Source organism: Lissotriton vulgaris, chromosome 2_1 (genome assembly GCF_964263255.1).
Source record: "Lissotriton vulgaris chromosome 2_1, aLisVul1.2, whole genome shotgun sequence".
Classification (NCBI taxonomy): Eukaryota; Metazoa; Chordata; class Amphibia; order Caudata; family Salamandridae; genus Lissotriton; species Lissotriton vulgaris.
The window spans coordinates 585,916,833-585,944,278 of record NC_141687.1 but is presented as its reverse complement, the minus strand read 5'-3'; the positions used below and the strand labels follow the sequence as shown (position 1 = coordinate 585,944,278).

The 27,446-nt window shown below is 56.6% G+C and overlaps 1 protein-coding gene across 1 annotated transcript in view; it reads right to left on the bottom strand.

Annotated features, from left to right (window-relative positions):
• DDB1 (damage specific DNA binding protein 1) overlaps positions 1-27,446 on the bottom strand; it is a 1,134,380-nt gene that overhangs the window by 997,228 nt on the left and 109,706 nt on the right. Inside the window, exon 5 of the mRNA XM_086955618.1 lies at positions 11,337-11,451. Coding sequence (XP_086811744.1) covers positions 11,337-11,451 — 115 coding nt within the window. The remainder of the gene's footprint in view (positions 1-11,336; positions 11,452-27,446) is intronic.

The window sequence follows — 27,446 nt, the reverse complement described above, 5'->3', positions numbered from 1 at the left end:
GACAACGAGCATGTGCAGCAACAACTGCATGTTAGATTGTTTTTCACAGAGCAGGTAAGAGAATATATGGGGTGGCGAGTAAATGTAGCAGGCTGCCTGTTTTGGTGCATAACAAAGTGAGGAGTCTACATGGCACACCCATGGGCCTACAACCCACTGCCCTGGCATAGATCAGTCACCCCTCTAGCTGGGTGCCCTATGCAGTGGTGAAGGTATATGTGCATTAGCTCTGTATCCCTACAGTGTCTAAGCCCATTCTTAGACATTATAAGTGCAGTGCTGCCATTAAGAGTATATGGCGTTGGGAGCTTGTCATTACGAACTCCATAGCACAATAATGGCTACACTGAAAACTGAGAAGTTTGGTATCAAACTTTACAGCACATTAACCCACACTGATGCCAGTGTGGAATTTAATAAATCCTAGAGATGCCCCCTGAAAAACGACCAGCCTCTGGTGGGTTTCCTGACTGGTACACATCAGCCTGACATCACAAGACATGTTTCTGGACCCCTAGGGTGGGAGCCTTCGCTCCTTGAGCTCAGAAACAAAGCCTTTCCTGAGCGGATGTGTTCACACCTCCCCCAGGCCAGGAAGAGCCATCTGTGGCAGGTGAGCTTCAAAGGCCTGGCAGCATTTGTAATGTGACCCCCAATCGTCTCATGCATATCAGAGGCAGGCCCCCTTCCTGTCTCCCGCTCCTTTTCGGCAGGAAGACCGGCGGGAAAAACTAATCAGCCCAGATGTGCCCACCCAGAGATGCAGAGCTGCATCCTCAACACAGAGTGCACAAAAAACGTTTGTATTGCACATGGTCTCGCCCGGAGACACCATTTCCTCCCATTTCTTTCTAAGCTCCTCAGGAAGGTGCTTTATGAGCTTCCTGCATCTCCCCCCACTGTGACATGTCATAATGGGGGAAAGAGTCTGACAGTTGGCTGTAGTTCAGTGGATAAATGCCCCTACCGCAACACTCTTGCCTGCTGCATCTATCTTCTTGATCTTTTTAGGTGGCAGGATAAAGTTAGGCCTTTTTGCAAACAGTATGAAGAGAATCAAGGTGGAGTTGGATGGGGAGGGCGCAAGGTCCTTGATGTACACAGGGTCATTGGGTAAGGGTTTGTACTTCTCCACCTTGGGCGTTACTGCTCTCATCTTTACAGGCTCCTTACAAATTTTGGGTGGATTTATGCAAGCCCTTGAACACTGGTAGGAGATGCTCATCCGCTTAGATTTAAAAAGAGTCTCTTCACATTCACATTATAGAGAGCCATGGCTCACTAAATGACCTCATGGTAGGCCATGGTACCGGCGGCGACCGGATGCCCTGACAGTATAGATATCCCAGGGGTCATCTGTGGGCCTGGATCTCATAGGACCAAAAGGACTGCCTGTACTAGGAAAGGTACTTTTAGAAAAACAATGGTTCAGGGATGGCCTGATAAGGTCCTACAGAGAGTGTAGCGAATGATTAATTAACGCTGGGGAGCTAGAGATGTAGTGTTGGACAGGCCACATGAAGAGCCGCTCTCCCCCGGCCCAACCAGGCCTGGGTACCGTCACGCAAGTACCACACACCACCATTGCACGTCTTCTGTTCCCCCCAGGGCCCCGGCCCTCGAGCACGTTAACCTCGTGGGGCCGATCCACTGCCGTCCCACGCGCCCAGCCTGGGCCGCCATCTTGGACACTTCACCACGAGGCCGCCTGGCCCCCGATCGACCTCAACCCTGGGCCTGGCCCGGCCTCAGACATTCCGGCACCACCCTCCACCCAGGAGGTGAGCGGGCTACTTGGCAAGTCAATGGGAGAAAGAGGTGCCGATGGCTCTCCCCCGCCAAGTGCCGCTCGCCCATCGCCTCCCCGGGCGCTGGCTCCACCCCCCTGCTGGGTGTCTGGACTCCCTCATCCCGGACCTCCCGACCTCCAAGTGCGAGGGTCCGGACATCAAAGCACGCCAGCCCTATAACTGGGGCAGCTCCAGAGCCGGAAAGTAGTTGTATCTTGGAGTCGAGAGACGTAAAGAGGAACTCATCCTAGACGGACTACTGGCGCTGCCGTAGCTCTGTCTTGTGCACCATCGTCCTGCCTGTTGGCGCTGCCACAGCCTTCGTACCTTCATCCTTCATCGTCGTCGGGATCTGCTGGCGTGGCCGCAGACCGTTGTAACCGTCATCTTCACCGGGACCTGCAGGCTCCGCCGCGGACCGTCGTTTTCCTTCGTCCATCTCGGGACCTGCTGGCTCCGCCGCGGCCCGATCATCTAGAACGCCGAGCTCGAGGATTGAGAGCTATATCCACCTTCTGGTAACAAGACTGTCCCGCTACCCCTTTCCTAAACCAGAGACTAGAACCGAGGGGACCCCTGAGTCCAGACCTCCTTGTATCATCTTATCGTACCTAAGAATTGCATATAAAGTCTCGTTATAAGTCAATCTTGTGTGGTGTCCATCTGTGGGGGGGAAGTTGCTTGTCTGTACAGTCGTTGGAGACGGCTCTCCCCGGAGACCTCTCCCCGTAACCTCGGCCGACCCTCCCGGTCCGTCTAACATTGGTGGCCAGCGGCGCGATCCGAATCACCGCATAACGTACAGAGAGTAGCTCACCCCACAACGAAATCACAATGACAACTAAAGAAAGCGGATCAACCGAGAAGTTCCAAATGGAGAAACTAGAGGAGTACAGCCACCGTGAACTAAAACAGTTCTGCATCGAACTGGGTATCGCTACCACCGGGCTAAGCACCAAAGACGATTTTAAGCATGCCCTAGAATCTTGGGCAGAGACCGGGGCTGCCGGAACCCCTGATCAAAGCACCGCGGAAAAAACCACCACGGCCCCTGAAGGGCAAAGAACGGGTCTCTCGCAAGACGAGATACAGGAAAGAGAAAGAAACCGACTACACGAGCTAGAAATGGCCCGACTCAAGATGGACGTGGAACTCAAATTGGCCGAACAAAAAATCAACTTAGAGCACCTGCGTCTCCGAGAAGAGAGAGAGGAGGAACAGAGACAAAGGGAGCTCGAGGAAAAGAAACTGGCGTACGAACACGAACGAAACCTAGCCGAGATCAACCTGCGCAAGCAGAATAAAGAGTTAGGGGTGCCCGAGCGACCCCACACCGCAGGGACCACGGAGAAAAAGGTACACATCCCCAAGGATGTTGTCCGAGAATATTTCCGAGAAGACGACATCCAGCAATGGTTTAAGGCCTATGAAATCGCTATGACTGCACACCGGATCGATAGGAGCGATTGGGGAGCCGGTCTATGGGGGAGATTCCTCAATGAGGGCCGCGATACACTGCTACAGCTCCCGGACCACCAGATGACCTCCTACGACCATATGAAAGCGGCACTCCTCACCCGCTATGGCCTCACACCCGAGATGTACCGTCAGAGGTTCCGAGACTGCACCCGCATCCCGGGTACAACTTGGGTGGACTATGTAACGTACTTTAGCCGAGCTTTCGAAGGCTGGATCAGAGGAAGTAACGTCACGACCTACGAACAACTGTTCAATCTGATGGTGTGGGAGCATCTGTCGAACAATTGCTTCATTGAACTACGCCAGCACCTCCTCGACAGCAAGTTAACGGATCCGCGGCAGCTCGCAGCCGAAGCTGACCGGTGGGAGATCACCAGAGTGGGCCGGAATGGGTCCTACGAACAGAACCGGAACAACCATGGTCAGCACCGACCAAGAGGAGGAGGAGGGGGCCAAGGACGAGGAAGAGACAACGCTCCGGTCGCCCCCGCTACCAGCACCACCCCCCCGGCCAACAGGGGCAGCACCCCGGCGCGACCGGGGTACAGAGCCAATGTCACGTGTCACCGATGCCAACGAATCGGTCACTATGCAAACGACCCAAGCTGCCCGCAGTACCAGAGTCCAAGACCCCGCCAAGTGGCCGCTGCGGCCCTAGGGGAAGAACAGATCTCCGAGGAACAGGAAACATACGAACAAGAGCATCAAGAATGGGAGCCAGCCGCCATGACTCTCGCATGCTTAGGGGGAAAAGACATGGTCCCGCGGGTCCCCCTACCCGCTAACACCCAGAAGTACAGCCAATGGGTGAGCATCAATGGACACCGGGCCGAAGCCCTTCGTGACACCGGGGCCAGTGTAACAGCCGTCCGCTGTCACCTGGTGACCCCAGAACAGTACCTACCGAACATTCTCTGCCCTGTACGATCAGCCGATAACTCGGAAAGTCTGTGTCGGATGGCCTGCGTCCCCTTCGAATGGGGAGGGGTCTCCGGCATGTTGAAGGTGACGGTCCGAGACGATGCCCCCGTAGACTGCCTCCTCGGAAATGACCTTGAGAGCTCCCCGTGGGCAGCCGTGGAGCGAAGAGAACACCTGGGAATGTTAGGCGTCCCGGACTGGGCGTGCGTCACCACCCGGTCCATGGCCGCCCGTGCCAACCATCGCCCAGAAGAACCAGAATGGCCGGCGCCACCGCCTTCGGTCGCCCCAGCCGAAACCACCGACCATGACATCCCCCTCGAACCAGCTCAACCTTCCGACCTCGCTAACCTCGACCAGTGGGCCCAAGAGGGGGGGCCCACGCAAGAACAATTTCGCCAAGAACAGAAGACCTGTCCCTCCCTCGAGGGACTCCGCCAGCAAGCGCTCGCCCAAAGCGCAGGGGATACCTCCGGAACTCATTGGGTCTACTGGGACAATGATCTGCTGTACAGCGAGCAAAGAATCGCCGAGCTGGGGGCCAACCGAGTACTAGTAGTGCCCCACCGCTTTAGAGACTTTCTGCTAAACCTGGCCCACGATGTCCCCCAGGCAGGGCACCTGGGACAAGATAAAACTTACAGTCGCCTAGTGACCCACTTCTTCTGGCCCAAAATGAGGAACGATGTGCACCAGCATTGCTGATCTTGCCCCACGTGTCAAGCCAGTGGAAAGAGCGGCCGCAAGCTAAAGGCCCCCTTGCAACCTTTTCCTGTAGTCACTACTCCATTTGAGAGGGTCGGAATAGACATTGTGGGGCCCCTGGACCCACGCACCAAACAAGGCCATCGATTCATCTTGGTGCTAGTGGACCACGCCACCCGCTACCCTGAGGCTGTTCCTCTGCGGACTGTGACAGCCCCGGTAGTCGGCCGGGCTCTGATGGGGATCTTCTCCCGTGTGGGTTTCCCCCGGGAAGTCGTCAGCGACAGAGGCACGAACTTTATCTCTAAATACATGAAATCCCTCTGGCAACAGTGCGGGGTCACCTACCGATTCACGACCCCCTATCACCCCCAGGGGAACGGACTTGTTGAGCGGTTCAACCGCACGCTAAAGGGGATGATCGGGGGGTTGGAAGAGCCCCTCCGTCGCCAGTGGGATGTGCTGCTGCCGTGCCTCCTCTTCGCCTACCGAGAGGTCCCTCAGAAATCCCTAGGCTTCAGCCCATTTGAACTGCTATATGGACACCCAGTGCGGGGACCGCTCAGCCTAGTCAAAGAGGGCTGGGAAATGCCCCCGTTAAAGAACCCTCCAGATGTCTTCCGGTACCTCCTCACCCTCCGCAACCAGACCCGGCGGTTCAGAGAACTAGCGAAAGCCAACCTAGAGGCCAGTCAAGAGGACATGAAAAAATGGTATGACCAGAATGCCTCATCCATTGAATTCGAACCTGGCCAACAGGTATGGGTAATGTCCCCCACGGAGCCATGCGCTCTACAAGACAAATGGACGGGGCCCTTCAAAGTAGTCGAGCGCAAGGGTCCTGCCACCTATCTCATCGACATGGAATCCCCCCGGAACCCTCTCCGGGTCCTCCACGCTAACAGACTAAAACCCCACTTTGTACGAACAGAGCTCAGCCTCCTGATGGCCACAGACAATGGGGTTGAAGAAGACTCCGAGCCTCTCCCCGACCTCCTGCGGACTCAGGAGCAAGACGGCTCCGTGGATGGGGTCCGACTCTCGGAGACCCTCACCAGAGAACAACGCCAAGAGTGCCAAGCCCTCCTGTCACAGTTCGCCAGTCTGTTCTCCCTCACCCCAGGTGTCACTTCCTGGTGTGTGCACGATGTGGACACCGGGGACAGCCCTCCTATCCGCCACCGGGCCTACCGCGTGCCAGATCGGGTACGGGCCTGCATCCAGGCAGAAGTAGCCAAGATGCTCACGCTCGGGGTCATCGAGCCCTCCGACAGCCCCTGGGCCAGCCCTGTCGTACTGGTCCCCAAAGCAGCTGCCCCCGGCACCACACCAGAACTCCGGTTCTGCGTCGACTACCGGGGCTTGAATGCGGTCACCAGAACGGACGCACATCCCATCCCCCGGGCAGATGAACTGGTCGACCGAATGGGAGCTGCCCGCTACCTCAGCATCTTCGACCTGACAGCAGGCTATTGGCAGATCGGCCTCACACCCCGAGCACAAGAACGTTCTGCCTTCTCCACCCCCGATGGCCATTACCATTTCACGGTCATGCCCTTCGGCATGAAGAATGCCCCAGCAACATTCCAACGGCTCGTCAATCAGGTCCTGGCGGGGCTCGAAGGATTCAGCGCCGCCTACCTAGACGACATCGCTGTATACAGCCACCATTGGACCGAGCACCTCCACCACCTCCGAGCAGTGCTGCAAGCCCTTCAGCGAGCTGGCCTCACGATCAAGGCCAGCAAGTGTCAAATTGGACAAGGGTCTGTAACCTACCTCGGACACCAGGTGGGAAGCGGCCTAGTGGCCCCTCTACAGCTGAAAATTGCCGCCATCCAGGACTGGCAGCCCCCCATCACCCAAACCGAGGTACGAGCCTTCCTGGGCCTCACGGGCTATTACCGAAGGTTCGTGAAAGACTATGGTACCATAGTGGGGCCCCTCACGGAACTCACGTCAAAGAATCAGCCCAAGAAAGTCAACTGGACCCCAGAGTGTCAAACTGCATTCGAACAATTGAAGGCCGCCATGTGTTCCGCTCCTGTGCTCCAGGCCCCAGACTACAGCCGGGAGTTTGTCGTCCAGACGGACGCCTCCGACCAGGGCATTGGGGCGGTCCTGTCTCAAATGAACACCGAAGGCCTTGATCAACCGGTGGCCTTCATCAGCCGGAGGCTCCTACCACGGGAGCAACGCTGGAGCACCATAGAGAGGGAAGCCTTCGCTGTGGTATGGGCCCTCAAGAAGCTCCGGCCCTACCTTTTTGGCACCCACTTTCGGGTGCAGACCGACCATCGACCCCTGCAGTGGCTGATGCATATGCGGGGGGAAAACCCAAAGTTGCTACGCTGGTCCATCTCCTTGCAAGGTATGGACTTCACCGTCGAACACCGGCCTGGGCCAGATCACGCCAACGCGGATGGCCTGTCCCGGTTTTTCCGCCTCGACGAGGAGAGTCCCCAAGAGGATGGGTAACTCTCCCCGCCTTCAGCTGGGGGGGACGCATGTTGGACAGGCCACATGAAGAGCCGCTCTCCCCCGGCCCAACCAGGCCTGGGTACCGTCACGCAAGTACCACACACCACCATTGCACGTCTTCTGTTCCCCCCAGGGCCCCGGCCCTCGAGCACGTTAACCTCGTGGGGCCGATCCACTGCCGTCCCACGCGCCCAGCCTGGGCCGCCATCTTGGACACTTCACCACGAGGCCGCCTGGCCCCCGATCGACCTCAACCCTGGGCCTGGCCCGGCCTCAGACATTCCGGCACCACCCTCCACCCAGGAGGTGAGCGGGCTACTTGGCAAGTCAATGGGAGAAAGAGGTGCCGATGGCTCTCCCCCGCCAAGTGCCGCTCGCCCATCGCCTCCCCGGGCGCTGGCTCCACCCCCCCTGCTGGGTGTCTGGACTCCCTCATCCCGGACCTCCCGACCTCCAAGTGCGAGGGTCCGGACATCAAAGCACGCCAGCCCTATAACTGGGGCAGCTCCAGAGCCGGAAAGTAGTTGTATCTTGGAGTCGAGAGACGTAAAGAGGAACTCATCCTAGACGGACTACTGGCGCTGCCGTAGCTCTGTCTTGTGCACCATCGTCCTGCCTGTTGGCGCTGCCACAGCCTTCGTACCTTCATCCTTCATCGTCGTCGGGATCTGCTGGCGTGGCCGCAGACCGTTGTAACCGTCATCTTCACCGGGACCTGCAGGCTCCGCCGCGGACCGTCGTTTTCCTTCGTCCATCTCGGGACCTGCTGGCTCCGCCGCGGCCCGATCATCTAGAACGCCGAGCTCGAGGATTGAGAGCTATATCCACCTTCTGGTAACAAGACTGTCCCGCTACCCCTTTCCTAAACCAGAGACTAGAACCGAGGGGACCCCTGAGTCCAGACCTCTTTGTATCATCTTATCGTACCTAAGAATTGCATATAAAGTCTCGTTATAAGTCAATCTTGTGTGGTGTCCATCTGTGGGGGGGAAGTTGCTTGTCTGTACAGTCGTTGGAGACGGCTCTCCCCGGAGACCTCTCCCCGTAACCTCGGCCGACCCTCCCGGTCCGTCTAACATGTAGGTTCATATAGAATCTTTTATTAAATTTCTTTTTTTATATTATCAATTCTCAATGTTTTCAGGTGCTCAAATGAGTGACAAGGTGCAGAACGTGACACAAGTGAACATAGTGAAAAACGAAATGTCACAACAACAAGGCTAAAAACCACAGAGATATATACAATGAAGTGGGGGTATTTCCTTGGGTAGGTCGACGACGTTTCGATCTATATGATTTTAGATCATCATCAGGACTGATGATCCTCCTGAAGTTAGTACCTTAGGGCAATTGAACTTGACAGAAAAAAACTGTTTGAATCAGAATAACTGGTTTATCCGGTAATTTGCCAGAGTAAATTTTAGAACCGAAGGAGTAACTATGACCGGAGTTAGAGTGGCTGATCAATTGGACTTCGATGAGGGTCCTTCTGGAACTGAGTATATTAAAAACCATAGTTTTCTTGGGGGTCCGAGTAGCGCTCGATCAATTTGGCTTAGATGAGGGTCCTACTGGAACTGAGTATTTTAAAAAACATAGTTTTCTGGGGGTCCGAGTAGCGCTGTAGTCGCTGTAGAAGAGGATAACTTGTTGGTGTAGTGGTCGCCTAGAATTAATCACGGCGGGTAGGCGGCTGTAGGAGGGCGTCCGAGTGCCTCGCTGCTTAGCTGCTAGTCACAGATCTGGGTTTAATCCATCGTTATTTTGTTCACCACGCCACCCCAGTTCAGACATGGCCATATGCAAATCAGTCTTGACCCAGTGCCTCATGGGAACAGTCCGATTCAGAAAAGGGGGTGGTGATGAACAGAGGGTCTGAATTAAGCAGACCACTCTTACCCAGTCCAAAGATCAGGGCTTGATCCATCACCGTTATTTAGCTCACTGCACCATCCCAGCTCAGAACCTGGCTATATGCAAATTAGTCTGTCCCTGGCCCAGTGCATCATGGGAACAGGGCAGACCAAACTACCAAGCCAATTCTTCACCAGAAAGGAGACAAGCTTCCGGGGACCGGTTTCTGGCATTTCAGCCGTCGTCGGCCCGGCTTGCTTGAATCCTGATGGTGCAGTGAGCAAGGGACTCATGTCTGAGTATACCCTGCCACACCTGGGAACAGTCCAGCACGAACTGCCAAGCCATGTCTTCCCTGGACCGGAATCAAGCATCCTAGGACCAGTTTCTGGCTATCAGCCGTCATCAGCCAGGATAGCTTGACTCCAGTGGTAGTGAGCACGGGAGACACCCTTTTGGGGATCTTTCTTCAGTTTAGAATCCATTTTCCTGTGCCCACCAGAGCCCACAGGAGGCAGGCGCCCTGGATGCAGTAGTCTCTTATGTACAGTCACTGGGCTCTACCTCAACATGCTACCTCTTGTGAGGCCTTGGGTGAGTACTGGAACCACATGAAATACTTAAGGCCCTTGAGGTGGTCTTGGCTCGAGTGCCGCTGGTCTTTGGTTCAATGTCCTCTTCCTCCTCCTGTTTGGAAGATCTCAAGAAGACTTTTCAGACGGAGGGTGGTCTGGAATGTGGGGAGTCCGGAGAGGATGGCCTCTTCTTTGTCTGTGCCAAAGGGATCCTGCTTGCCAAAGATATAGGTGTCTCCAGAGAGGACTGTAGGTGGATTTTGGGGATGCACTCAATACCTCAACTTCCGGTAGGTTATGGTTTTCTTGGAGCGCAGAGCAAGACACAAGTCAGTCAATATTCAGATAAAGGGACAAATTGCAAATGCCACAATGTCAAAACCACGAGCACTTGGCATGGCAGCAGGCGCAGGCTTGGATGGGTGCCCAAACCATCACCTCCTTGTGATCCTTAATCTCCGCTATCTAAGCTCAGTGGGGGCACATGGTCCTCTAAGGGCGTGGGCTCCCTCTCCCTGCACATAGGGACTGGAATGCTGGTCACAGGTCATCAGAGACTAGAAAATGCTGGTCACAGGTCATCAGAGGGTGCTTGTGAAAGAATGCAATGGAAGTCATCCAATATTGACCGGTTCTTCCGGATTATCAGTGTCACATTCTAACCGCATGTGCCTGAAAAAAACATGTGAAACACAAACCCGGAACACTATGTATGCCTGAACTCAATGGCAACAGTCAGTGCCCACACACATTGTCCACTGACTGCTGAGTCAAAGCATATCTCAAGACAAGACTTCTTTGAAGAAAAACAACCTGTAAACATTTAAGCCCCTAGATGGCGGGAGTATTTGTATCTACAGCCACACATGCTGCTGACATGATGGTCTTTTAGGTATAAACTTAATGACATCTCAAGTTACAATCATCATCAATGACTTATTCCAAGGCAGCGTTTGCCTCCACTGCTTGACACTAATTGCAGCTATACCAAGTACAACTGTTCTGTAACGATCCTTAGGGCTCCTGCATCAAATGCTGATGCGCTTACAAAGTGCAGCAGCAAGCACTGCTACAAATACTGTCAGTTGTAAACAGATCTCTAGTGGAGCAAAGACTATGAAAATAAAGTAATGTGTGTGGTCCATGACAAATTGTCTAACCTGGCAGACCAATGTGAATTTTATGTGGCAGGATGGGACCGTAGTTCTAACTATGAAAATTTGTTGAGGGCTAGACAGTTTAAAAACAAATTAAAATCTTAGCCATGCCTTTTAATTGAGGTCGAGCCAGATAGGCTCTGTAAAGGCTTACCAATCTCTTTCAGATGCAACTATAACCGGTTTGCCGAATGAGTCCCATTTGTGTTTGCATTTCTTAGCTAATTTAGGTCAGATAGCATCTTGAATGTAACTGTGGTGTATGATCTTATTATAAAAAGAAAATATATAAAGCATCCATTCCCATCAATGAAGTGATGTATGAATCGAGCAACTGCACAGCATTTAACTCACGAAGCAACAAGAGCACTGACCTGCTATCACCATGGATGCCTCAGCCTCAACATTCTCCTGCTTCCAGGGGCCTTTGTTAAACTCCTTTTCTCTCAGGGACACTTCATAGGTCTTCACGTGACGACCCTGTGGATCCTGCAAGGTGGGAAAGAGACATGAGCGACTTTGACCACACTTGAAGGGCCCTTCAATATCCCCTCAACCAGCCAGGCTCACCTCACTTCAAAGACCACGATCGAAAACCAACATAACCACAAGTATTCTGTCAATGCAACCAAAAAGACAAACACCCAACGTAACCAAACTACTCCCTTCCCAAAATCAGAAGAGCCTCCGCCCTTGACTTCACCACAAAAGCTCTTCCCCCTTGAACATACCAGTAGAGTACACCTCCACCACATTTACTCAGTTATTTTTTTAAAGTGCACTAACTTTCTTTGCAGATTATACATGATCATGTCCTAATACATAAAAGAATCCTACTACAGTTAACATACCTTCAATCACATAGTGCAAACCTGAATAACAGTGATCTTCCACTAACCTCATCTCCCAAACGGGACACAGCCAAAACAACGGATGTTCCTCTATTAAGACTTCAGGACTGATGTTGACAGGTTCAAATAGGCACGTAGCCAAAATTTCGAAGAGGAGAAAATGGCTCGGACCCTTCAGGCATCTATGAGAAGCCTGACAGCAATAGCCATGAACCAGGAGGACCAAGTGGAAGAAACGAAGCCTTGGGCTTTAAACAATCTATGATTGATAGTTTCCTGAACGGGATGAACGGACCAAACCTGGCCATTAGTTCTGCGATATCATCCAGGCTTAAAAGCGCTCTTCATGCTTTGTGATAGAGAGCGTGCACCGGGACCTCACAAAAATCACCGACCAGGTCTTCAATTAGGTACAATACGAGTTCCAACACATCATGGGGATTTCAAATTGTACTTGATAAGTGCAGATGGAAATGAAGTCTTTCAAAGAAAACCAAAATGTGAGCAATGGATTTTCATTTGATATATGTTTGTATAACCTGCAAAAGTTAGCGCCTCTTCAGTCCAAATCCTCCCCTTTGAAACTACAGAGCCCATGTGGGACTAAATAAAGGTCAGAGCATACGGGCAGTAACTGGCTGCTTGAGCCTCCAACAGTTAACGAAAGCCATCAAATCTAAACCAAGAGGTGGGTAGGGTAATTCCAGAAAGAGGCACTGCTCTAGACATGGTTCAGAGGTAGCGCAGGGGAGGCTTGAACTCAGGTGAACCTCCTCCACAGTACTGACTTAAGGCACAGTGTTACCCCTTGACGACTCCTGGTTTCATCTGGATCATCTAGCCTCCAAGAAACTTGTTGCCTGAGAGGCTCATGCTATACCTCCAACAGACCTTTAGTTTTCTTGAGTTACGTCATTATAAGGCGCTAGTCGTAAATTCTTGTTCTCAACAAAGTGAATGGAAGGCTTCTAATTACAAGTATGTTTCTGCTATTCGCCTTTTTTGCAGGATCCTGGCAGCACTGTGGTTAGGGTTTCTGGTTTTCATGGTTTCGTTTTTGAATATTCAGTGGGATAGTCTCTGCTTCACATTCCAGTCTCTTTCCATCAGCCCAGTCAAACATTTCTCTTCCCCCCCCCCCCCCCCTTAGGCTAGTCTGCCAGTCCACCGTGATCAGTACAATCATAACAACCAGCCACCAGCCTCTATCCTAAGGATAGTGTAATCCATTGAATTAAGCAATGCCTTTTCGGGTCCTTGAATCTAAGAGAAAAGCTCGGGGGCAACATATTTCAAATCACGCAGTCAAATAGTGGATGGGCAGCAGTGAACAGCAATGTATTAAACGTGATGAGAACTGCTGCAGCTCTCAAGCTTCTTATGAGACATTCAAAGAATCACCGCCAGAGGGTCTTTGGCTCCGTCCCCAGCCAGACCTCGCCCAAGAGAAGCGGCGTGGTCTCAGAAAGGAGCGAATATCCAGAGATGCACCACAGCATGTTTTGGCAGTATAATGCAAAGTACAATGCAAGTGCATCATTATGGATCACTGCTGCCATCTAAAGGCAAAAAGTGTGTGCTTTCAGTTTTCAACTGAGTGCCTATTTTCCGAGAAAACTCTAGCTATATGGTCCCATTGTCCTTCGACTTCGGGCCTGCTTGCTATGATGCCGCTTTGTCGTCAAGTCTTTTATTATGTTTTGGCATCCAAAGAGGACCACATAAATACAAACAAAACAAGCATTTACAATGCAATGGTCTCGGCATTATTAAAGGTAGAGCTATTGGCATTGCTCATGACTTTTTTTTTTAAATCTTAAATAAATGGCATTGTCATTTACATTGCCAATAGCTTAATCGTTAAATAAATGGCATTGTCATTTACAATGCCAATAGGTTAATCGCTCGCAAATGCATGACCTATTGCATTTACACCCACACGGATCCACCCACACACAGAGCCCCACAGCCACACACACACAGAGCTCCACGGCCACACACAGAGCTCCACGGCCACACACAGAGCTCCACGGCCACACACAGAGCCCCACGGCCACACACAGAGCCCCATGGCCACACACAGAGCTACACATAGAGCCCCATGGCCACACACAGAGCTACACAGAGCCCCATGGCCACACACAGAGCTACACAGAGCCCCATGGCCACACACAGAGCTACACAGAGCCCCATGGCCACACAGAGAGCCACACACACACACACAGAGCCACACACACCCAGAGCCCCCCCCACACACACCCACACCCACACACCCAGAGCCACACACACACACACACACCCAGAGCCACACACACACACACACCCAGAGCCACACACACACACACCCAGAGCCACACACACACACACCCAGAGCCACACACACACACACCCAGAGCCACACACACACACACCGAGCCACACACACACACACACACACAGAGCCACACACACACACACACACACAGAGCCACACACACACACACACACCCAGAGCCACACACACACACACACCCAGAGCCACACACACACACACACCCAGAGCCACACACACACACACACCCAGAGCCACACACACACACACACCCAGAGCCACACACACACCCAGAGCCACACACACACACCCAGAGCCACACACACACACACACCCAGAGCCACACACACACACACACCCAGAGCCACACACACACACACACACACCCAGAGCGCCACACACACAGCCACACACACAGAGCGCCACACACACACACCCAGAGCCCCACACACACACCCCCAGAGCCCCCCACACACACCCCCAGAGCCCCCCACACACACCCCCAGAGCCCCCCACACACACACCCAGAGCCCCCACACACACACCCAGAGCCCCCCACACACACACCCAGAGCCACACACACACACACCCAGAGCCACACACACACAGCAACACACACACACACACACCCAGAGCACCACACACACACCCAGAGCCACACACACACCCAGAGCGCCACACACACACAGCAACACACACACACCCAGAGCCACACACACACACACCCAGAGCCACACACACACACACACCCAGAGCCACACACACACACACCCAGAGCCACACACACACACACACCCAGAGCGCCACACACACAGCAACACACACACACACACACAGAGCGCCACACACACACACCCAGAGCCCCACACACACACACCCAGAGCCCCACACACACACACCCAGAGCCCCCCACACACACACACACCCAGAGCCACACACACACACCCAGAGCCCCCCACACACACACACACCCAGAGCCCCCCACACACACACCCAGAGCCCCCCACACACACACCCAGAGCCCCCCACACACACACCCAGAGCCTCCCAAACACACACACCCAGAGCCCCCCACACACACACCCAGAGCCCCCCACACACAGCAACACACACACACACACACCCAGAGCCACACACACACACAGCAACACACACACACACACCCAGAGCGCCACACACACACCCAGAGCCACACACACACCCAGAGCGCCACACACACACCCAGAGCCACACACACACCCAGAGCCACACACACACCCAGAGCGCCACACACACACCCAGAGCGCCACACACACACAGCAACACACACACACCCAGAGCGCCACACACACACAGAGCCACACACACACCCAGAGCCACACACACACCCAGAGCCACACACACACCCAGAGCCACACACACACCCAGAGCCACACACACACCCAGAGCCACACACACACCCAGAGCCACACACACACCCAGAGCCACACACACACCCAGAGACACACACACACCCAGAGACACACACACACCCAGAGACACACACACACCCAGAGACACACACACACACACCCAGAGCGCCACACACACACACACCGAGCCACACACACCCAGAGCCACACACACACACACACCCAGAGCCACACACACACACACACCCCCAGAGCCACACACACACACACACCCCCAGAGCGCCACACACACACACACACCCCCAGAGCGCCACACACACACACACACCCCCAGAGCGCCACACACAGCAACACACACACCCAGAGCGCCACACACACACACACACCCCCAGAGCCACACACACACACACACACACACCCAGAGCCACACACACACACACCCAGAGCCCCCCCCCACACACACAGCAACACACACACACACACACCCAGAGCCCCCCCCACACACACACACAGCAACACACACACACACAACCAGAGCGCCACACACACACACCCAGAGCCCCCCACACACACACCCAGAGCCCCCCACACACACACCCAGAGCCCCCCACACACACACCCAGAGCCACACACACACACACCCAGAGCGCCACACACACACCGAGCCACACACACCCAGAGCGCCACACACACACACCCAGAGCCACACACACACACCCAGAGCCACACACACACACCCAGAGCCACACACACACAGCAACACACACACACACACACACACACCCAGAGCGCCACACACACACACACACCCAGAGCCACACACACACACCCAGAGCGCCACACACACACCCAGAGCGCCACACACACCCAGAGCGCCACACACACACAGCAACACACACACACACCCAGAGCGCCACACACACACACAGAGCCACACACACACACACCCAGAGCCACACACACACACCCACCCAGAGCCACACACACCCACCCAGAGCCACACACACACACCCAGAGCCACACACACCCACCCAGAGCCACACACACACACAGAGCCACACACACACACAGAGCCACACACACACAGCAACACACACACACACCCAGAGCCACACACACCCAGAGCCACACACACACCCAGAGCCACACACACACCCAGAGACACACACCCAGAGACACACACACACACCCAGAGCGCCACACACACACACACCGAGCCACACACACCCAGAGCCACACACACACACACACCCAGAGCCACACACACACACACACCCAGAGCCACACACACACACACACCCAGAGCCACACACACACACACACCCAGAGCCACACACACACACACACCCAGAGCCACACACACACACACCCAGAGCCACACACACACACACACCCCCAGAGCCACACACACACACACACCCCCAGAGCCACACACACACACACACCCCCAGAGCGCCACACACAGCAACACACACACCCAGAGCGCCACACACACACACACACACACCCAGAGCCACACACACACACACCCGGAGACCCCCCACACACACAGCAACACACACACACACACACCCAGAGCCCCCCCCACACACACACACAGCAACACACACACACACAACCAGAGCGCCACACACACACACCCAGAGCCCCCCACACACACACCCAGAGCCCCCCACACACACACCCAGAGCCCCCCACACACACACCCAGAGCCACACACACACACACCCAGAGCGCCACACACACACCGAGCCACACACACCCAGAGCGCCACACACACACCCAGAGCCACACACACACACCCAGAGCCACACACACACAGCAACACACACACACACACACCCAGAGCGCCACACACACACACACACCCAGAGCCACACACACACACCCAGAGCGCCACACACACCCAGAGCGCCACACACACACAGCAACACACACACACCCAGAGCGCCACACACACACACAGAGCCACACACACACACAGAGCCACACACACACCCACCCAGAGCCACACACACACCCACCCAGAGCCACACACACACCCACCCAGAGCCACACACACCCACCCAGAGCCACACACACCCACCCAGAGCCACACACACACACACACACCCAGAGCCACACACACACACACACCCAGAGCCACACACACACACACACACCCAGAGCCACACACACACACACACACCCAGAGCCACACACACACACACACCCAGAGCTACACACACACACACACACCCAGAGCTACACACACACACACACACCCAGAGCTACACACACACACACACACACAGAGCTACACACACACACACCCAGAGCTACACACACACACACACCTAGAGCTACACACACACACACACACCCAGAGCTACACACACACACACACACCCACCCAGAGCTACACACACACACACCCAGAGCTACACACACACACACAGAGCTACACACACACCCAGAGCGGCACACACACCCAGAGCCACACACACACCCAGAGCGCCACACACACACCCAGAGCGCCACACACACCCAGAGCGCCACACACACCCAGAGCCACACACACACCCAGAGCCACACACACCCAGAGCCACACACACACACCCAGAGCCACACACACACCCAGAGCGCCACACACACACAGCAACACACACACACCCAGAGCGCCACACACACACACACACAGCAACACACACACACCCAGAGCGCCACACACACACACACAGAGCCACACACACACCCAGAGCCACACACACACCCAGAGCCACACACACACCCAGAGACACACACCCAGAGACACACACACACACCCAGAGCCACACACACACCCAGAGCCACACACACACACACACACACACACACCCAGAGCCACACACACACACCCAGAGCCACACACACACCCCCAGAGCCACACACACACACACACACACACCCCCAGAGCCACACACACACACCCCCAGAGCCACACACACACACCCCCAGAGCCACACACACACACACACACACACACCCAGAGCCACACACACACACACACACACCCAGAGCCACACACACACACACACACCCAGAGCCACACACACACACACACACCCAGAGCCACACACACACACACACAGCAACACACACACACCCAGAGCCCCCCACACACACACCCAGAGCCCCCCACACACACACCCAGAGCCCCCCACACACACACCCAGAGCCCCCCACACACACACCCAGAGCCCCCCACACACACACCCAGAGCCCCCCACACACACACCCAGAGCCCCCCACACACACCCAGAGCCCCCCACACACACCCAGAGCCCCCCACACACACACCCAGAGCCACACACACACACACACACACCCAGAGCGCCACACACACACACACCCAGAGCGCCACACACACACACACACACACCCAGAGCCCTCCACACACACACCCAGAGCCCCCCACACACACACCTAGAGCCCCCCACACACACACCCAGAGCCACACACACACCCAGAGCGCCACACACACACAGCAACTGACAAACACCCAGAGCGCCACACACACACACACAGCAACACACACACACCCAGAGCGCCACACACACACACACAGCAACACACACACACACACAGCAACACACACACACAGAGCCACACACACACCCAGAGACACACACCCAGAGACACACACCCAGAGACACACACCCAGAGCCACACACACACACACCCAGAGCCACACACACACACACACACACACCCAGAGCCACACACACACACACCCACCCAGAGCCACACACACACACACCCACCCAGAGCCACACACACACCCAGAGCCACACACACACCCAGAGCCACACACACACACACACCCCCAGAGCCACACACACACACACACACCCCCAGAGCCACACACACACACACACCCCCAGAGCCACACACACACACACACCCCCAGAGCCACACACACACACACACACCCAGAGCCACACACACACACACACACCCCCAGAGCCACACACACACACACACACCCCCAGAGCCACACACACACACACACACACCCAGAGCCACACACACACACACACACCCAGAGCCACACACACACACACACACCCAGAGCCACACACACACACAGCAACACACACACACACACCCAGAGCGCCACACACACACACCCAGAGCCCCCCACACACACACCCAGAGCCCCCCCACACACACCCAGAGCCCCCCACACACACCCAGAGCCCCCCACACACACCCAGAGCCCCCCACACACACACCCAGAGCCCCACACACACACCCAGAGCCCCCCACACACACACCCAGAGCCCCCCACACACACACCCAGAGCCCCCCACACACACACACCCAGAGCCCCCCACACACACACCCAGAGCCCCCCACACACACACCCAGAGCCCCCCACACACACACCCAGAGCCCCCCACACACACACACCCAGAGCGCCACACACACACCGAGCCACACACACACCCAGAGCCACACACACACCCAGAGCCACCCACACACAGCAACACACACACACACACCCAGAGCCACACACACAGCAACACACACACCCAGAGCGCCACACACACACACACACACCCAGAGCGCCACACACACCCAGAGCGCCACACACACCCAGAGCGCCACACACACCCAGAGCGCCACACACACACAGCAACACACACACACACCCAGAGCGCCACACACACACACACAGAGCCACACACACACACAGAGCCACACACAGAGCCACACACACACACAGAGCCACACACACACACAGAGCCACACACACACACAGAGCCACACACACACACACACACAGAGCCACACACACACACACACACAGAGCCACACACACACACAGGGCCACACACACACACACAGAGCCACACACACACACACAGAGCCACACACACACACACAGAGCCACACACACACACACAGAGCCACACACACACACAGAGCCACACACACACACACAGAGCCACAAACACACACACACAGAGCCACACACACACACACACCCACGGAGCCACACACACACACACCCAGCGCCACACACACACACCCAGCGCGCCACACACACACACCCAGCGCCACACACACACACCCAGCGCCACACACACACACCCAGCGCCACACACACACACCCAGCACCACACACACACACCCAGCACCACACACACACACCCAGCACCACACACACACACCCAGAGCTACACACACACACCCAGAGCTACACACACACACCCAGAGCCACACACACACACCCATAGCCACACACACACACCCAGAGCTACACACACACACCCAGAGCTACACACACACACCCAGAGCTACACACACACACCCAGAGCTACACACACACACACACACAGAGCCACACACACACACCCAGAGCCACACACACACACACAGAGCTACACACACACACACAGAGCTACACACACACACCCAGAGCTACACACACACCCAGAGCCACACACACACACCCAGAGCTACACACACACACACACCCAGAGCTACACACACACACCCAGAGCTACACACACACACCCAGAGCCACACACACACACCCATAGCCACACACACACACCCAGAGCTACACACACACACCCAGAGCTACACACACACACCCAGAGCTACACACACACACCCAGAGCTACACACACACACCCAGAGCTACACACACACACCCAGAGCTACACACACACACACACACACACAGCTACACACACACACCCAGAGCTACACATACACACCCAGAGCTACACACACACCCAGAGCCACACACACACACACACACCCACACACACACACCCAGCGCCACACACACACACCCAGCGCCACACACACACACCCAGCGCCACACACACACACCCAGCGCCACACACACACACCCAGCGCCACACACACACCCAGCGCCACACACACACCCAGCGCCACACACACACCCAGCGCCACACACACACACACACACACACCCACAGAGCCACACACACACACACCCACAGAGCCACACACACACACACACACCCAGCGCCACACACACACACACCCAGCGCCACACACACACACACCCAGCGCCACACACACACACACCCAGCGCCACACACACACACCCAGCGCCACACACACACACCCAGCGCCACACACACACACCCAGCGCCACACACACACACCCAGCACCACACACACACACCCAGAGCTACACACACACACCCAGAGCTACACACACACACCCAGAGCCACACACACACACCCATAGCCACACACACACACCCATAGCCACACACACACACCCAGAGCTACACACACACACACACACACCCAGAGCCACACACCCAGAGCCACACACACACCCAGAGCTACACACACACACCCAGAGCTACACACACACCCAGAGCCACACACACACACCCAGAGCCACACACACACACCCAGTGCCACACACACACACACCCAGTGCCACACACACACACCCAGCGCCACACACACACACCCAGCGCCACACACACACACCCAGCGCCACACACACACACCCAGCGCCACACACACACACCCCCAGCGCCACACACACACACCCCCAGCGCCACACACACACACACCCCCAGCGCCACACACACACACCCAGCGCCACACACCCAGCGCCACACACACACACCCAGCGCCACACACACACCCAGCGCCACACACACACACCCAGAGCCACACACACACACACACCCAGAGCCACACACACACACACACACACCCAGAGCGCCACACACACAGCCACACACACACACAGAGCGCCACACACACACACCCAGAGCCCCACACACACACCCCCAGAGCCCCCCACACACACCCCCAGAGCCCCCCACACACACCCCCAGAGCCCCCCACACACACACCCAGAGCCCCCACACACACACCCAGAGCCCCCCACACACACACCCAGAGCCCCCCACACACACACCCAGAGCCACACACACACAGCAACACACACACACACACACCCAGAGCACCACACACACACCCAGAGCCACACACACACCCAGAGCGCCACACACACACAGCAACACACACACACACCCAGCGCCACACACACACACCCAGCGCCACACACACACACACCCAGCGCCACACACACACACCCAGAGCCCCACACACACACCCCCAGAGCCCCCCACACACACCCCCAGAGCCCCCCACACACACCCCCAGAGCCCCCCACACACACACCCAGAGCCCCCACACACACACCCAGAGCCCCCCACACACACACCCAGAGCCCCCCACACACACACCCAGAGCCACACACACACAGCAACACACACACACACACACCCAGAGCACCACACACACACCCAGAGCCACACACACACCCAGAGCGCCACACACACACAGCAACACACACACACCCAGAGCCACACACACACACAGAGCCACACACACACACACCCAGAGCCACACACACACACCCAGAGCCACACACACACACACACCCAGAGCCACACACACACACACACCCAGAGCCACACACACACACACACCCAGAGCGCCACACACACAGCAACACACACACACACACACAGAGCGCCACACACACACACCCAGAGCCCCACACACACACACCCAGAGCCCCACACACACACACCCAGAGCCCCCCACACACACACACACACCCAGAGCCCCCCACACACACACCCAGAGCCCCCCACACACACACACACACCCAGAGCCCCCCACACACACACCCAGAGCCCCCCACACACACACCCAGAGCCCCCCACACACACACCCAGAGCCCCCCACACACACACCCAGAGCCACACACACACAGCAACACACACACACACACCCAGAGCCACACACACACACAGCAACACACACACACACACACACCCAGAGCGCCACACACACACCCAGAGCCACACACACACCCAGAGAGCCACACACACACCCAGAGCGCCACACACACACCCAGAGCGCCACACACACACAGCAACACACACCCAGAGCGCCACACACACACACAGAGCCACACACACACCCAGAGCCACACACACACCCAGAGCCACACACACCCAGAGCCACACACACACCCAGAGCCACACACACACCCAGAGCCACACACACACCCAGAGACACACACACACCCAGAGACACACACACACCCAGAGACACACACACACCCAGAGACACACACACACCCAGAGACACACACACACCCAGAGACACACACACACACACCCAGAGCGCCACACACACACACACCGAGCCACACACACCCAGAGCCACACACACACACACACACCCAGAGCCACACACACACACAACCCCAGAGCCACACACACACACCCCCAGAGCCACACACACACACACACCCCCAGAGCCACACACACACACACACCCCCAGAGCCACACACACACACACACCCCCAGAGCGCCACACACAGCAACACACACACCCAGAGCGCCACACACACACACACACCCCCAGAGCCACACACACACACACACACACACCCAGAGCCACACACACACACACCCAGAGCCCCCCCCACACACACAGCAACACACACACACACACACCCAGAGCCCCCCCCACACACACACACAGCAACACACACACACACAACCAGAGCGCCACACACACACACCCAGAGCCCCCCACACACACACCCAGAGCCCCCCACACACACACCCAGAGCCCCCCACACACACACCCAGAGCCACACACACACCCAGAGCGCCACACACACACCGAGCCACACACACCCAGAGCGCCACACACACACCCAGAGCCACACACACACACCCAGAGCCACACACACACAGCAACACACACACACACACACACACACACCCAGAGCGCCACACACACACACACACCCAGAGCGCCACACACACACACACACCCAGAGCCACACACACACACCCAGAGCGCCACACACACCCAGAGCGCCACACACACACAGCAACACACACACACACCCAGAGCGCCACACACACACACAGAGCCACACACACACACACCCAGAGCCACACACACACACCCACCCAGAGCCACACACACCCACCCAGAGCCACACACACCCACCCAGAGCCACACACACCCACCCAGAGCCACACACACCCACCCAGAGCCACACACACACACAGAGCCACACACACACCCAGAGCCACACACACACAGCAACACACACACACACCCAGAGCCACACACACACCCAGAGCCACACACACACCCAGAGACACACACCCAGAGACACACACCCAGAGACACACACACACACACCCAGAGCGCCACACACACACACACCGAGCCACACACACCCAGAGCCACACACACACACACACCCAGAGCCACACACACACACACACCCAGAGCCACACACACACACACACCCAGAGCCACACACACCCAGAGCCACACACACACACACACCCCCAGAGCCACACACACACACACACCCCCAGAGCCACACACACACACACACCCCCAGAGCGCCACACACAGCAACACACACACCCAGAGCGCCACACACACACACACACACACACACACACACACACCCAGAGCCACACACACACACACCCGGAGACCCCCCACACACACAGCAACACACACACACACACACCCAGAGCCCCCCCCACACACACACACAGCAACACACACACACACAACCAGAGCGCCACACACACCCAGAGCCCCCCACACACACACCCAGAGCCCCCCACACACACACCCAGAGCCCCCCACACACACACCCAGAGCCACACACACACACACCCAGAGCGCCACACACACACCGAGCCACACACACCCAGAGCGCCACACACACACCCAGAGCGCCACACACACACCCAGAGCCACACACACACACCCAGAGCCACACACACACAGCAACACACACACACACACACACACCCAGAGCCACACACACACACCCAGAGCGCCACACACACCCAGAGCGCCACACACACACAGCAACACACACACACCCAGAGCGCCACACACACACCCAGAGCGCCACACACACACCCAGAGCCACACACACACACACCCAGAGCCACACACACACCCACCCAGAGCCACACACACCCACCCAGAGCCACACACACCCACCCAGAGCCACACACACACACACACACCCAGAGCCACACACACACACACACACACCCAGAGCCACACACACACACACCCAGAGCCACACACACACACACACCCAGAGCTACACACACACACACACACCCAGAGCTACACACACACACACACACCCAGAGCTACACACACACACACACACACCCAGAGCTACACACACACACACACCTAGAGCTACACACACACACACACACCCAGAGCTACACACACACACACACACCCAGAGCTACACACACACACACACACACCCAGAGCTACACACACACACACCCAGAGCTACACACACACCCAGAGCCACACACACACCCAGAGCCACACACACACCCAGAGCCACACACACACCCAGAGCGCCACACACACCCAGAGCGCCACACACACCCAGAGCCACACACACACCCAGAGCCACACACACACCCAGAGCCACACACACACCCAGAGCGCCACACACACACAGCAACACACACACACCCAGAGCGCCACACACACACACAGCAACACACACACACCCAGAGCGCCACACACACACACACAGAGCCACACACACACCCAGAGCCACACACACACCCAGAGCCACACACACACCCAGAGCCACACACACACCCAGAGCCACACACACACCCAGAGACACACACCCAGAGACACACACACACACCCTGAGCCACACACACACCCAGAGCCACACACACACACACACACCCAGAGCCACACACACACACACACACACACCCAGAGCCACACACACACCCCCAGAGCCACACACACACACACACACACACCCCCAGAGCCACACACACACACCCCCAGAGCCACACACACACACCCCCAGAGCCACACACACACACACACACACACACCCAGAGCCACACACACACACACACACACACACCCAGAGCCACACACACACACACACCCAGAGCCACACACACACACACCCAGAGCCACACACACACACACACACCCAGAGCCACACACACACACACACAGCAACACACACACACACCCAGAGCCCCACACACACACCCAGAGCCCCCCACACACACACCCAGAGCCCCCCACACACACACCCAGAGCCCCCCACACACACACCCAGAGCCCCCCACACACACACCCAGAGCCCCACACACACACCCAGAGCCCCCCACACACACCCAGAGCCCCCCACACACACACCCAGAGCCACACACACACACACACACACCCAGAGTGCCACACACACACACACACACCCAGAGTGCCACACACACACACACCCAGAGCCCCCCACACACACACCCAGAGCCACACACACACACACCCAGAGCCACACACACACACACACACCCAGAGTGCCACACACACACACACCCAGAGCCCCCCACACACACACCCAGAGCCACACACACACCCAGAGCGCCACACACACACAGCAACTGACAAACACCCAGAGCGCCACACACACACACACAGCAACACACACACACCCAGAGCGCCACACACACACACACAGCAACACACACACACCCAGAGCGCCACACACACACACACAGCAACACACACACACCCAGAGCGCCACACACACACACACAGCAACACACACACACCCAGAGCGCCACACACACACAGAGCCACACACACACCCAGAGACACACACCCAGAGACACACACCCAGAGACACACACCCAGAGCCACACACACACACACACCCAGAGCCACACACACACACACACACCCAGAGCCACACACACACACACCCACCCAGAGCCACACACACACACACCCACCCAGAGCCACACACACACCCAGAGCCACACACA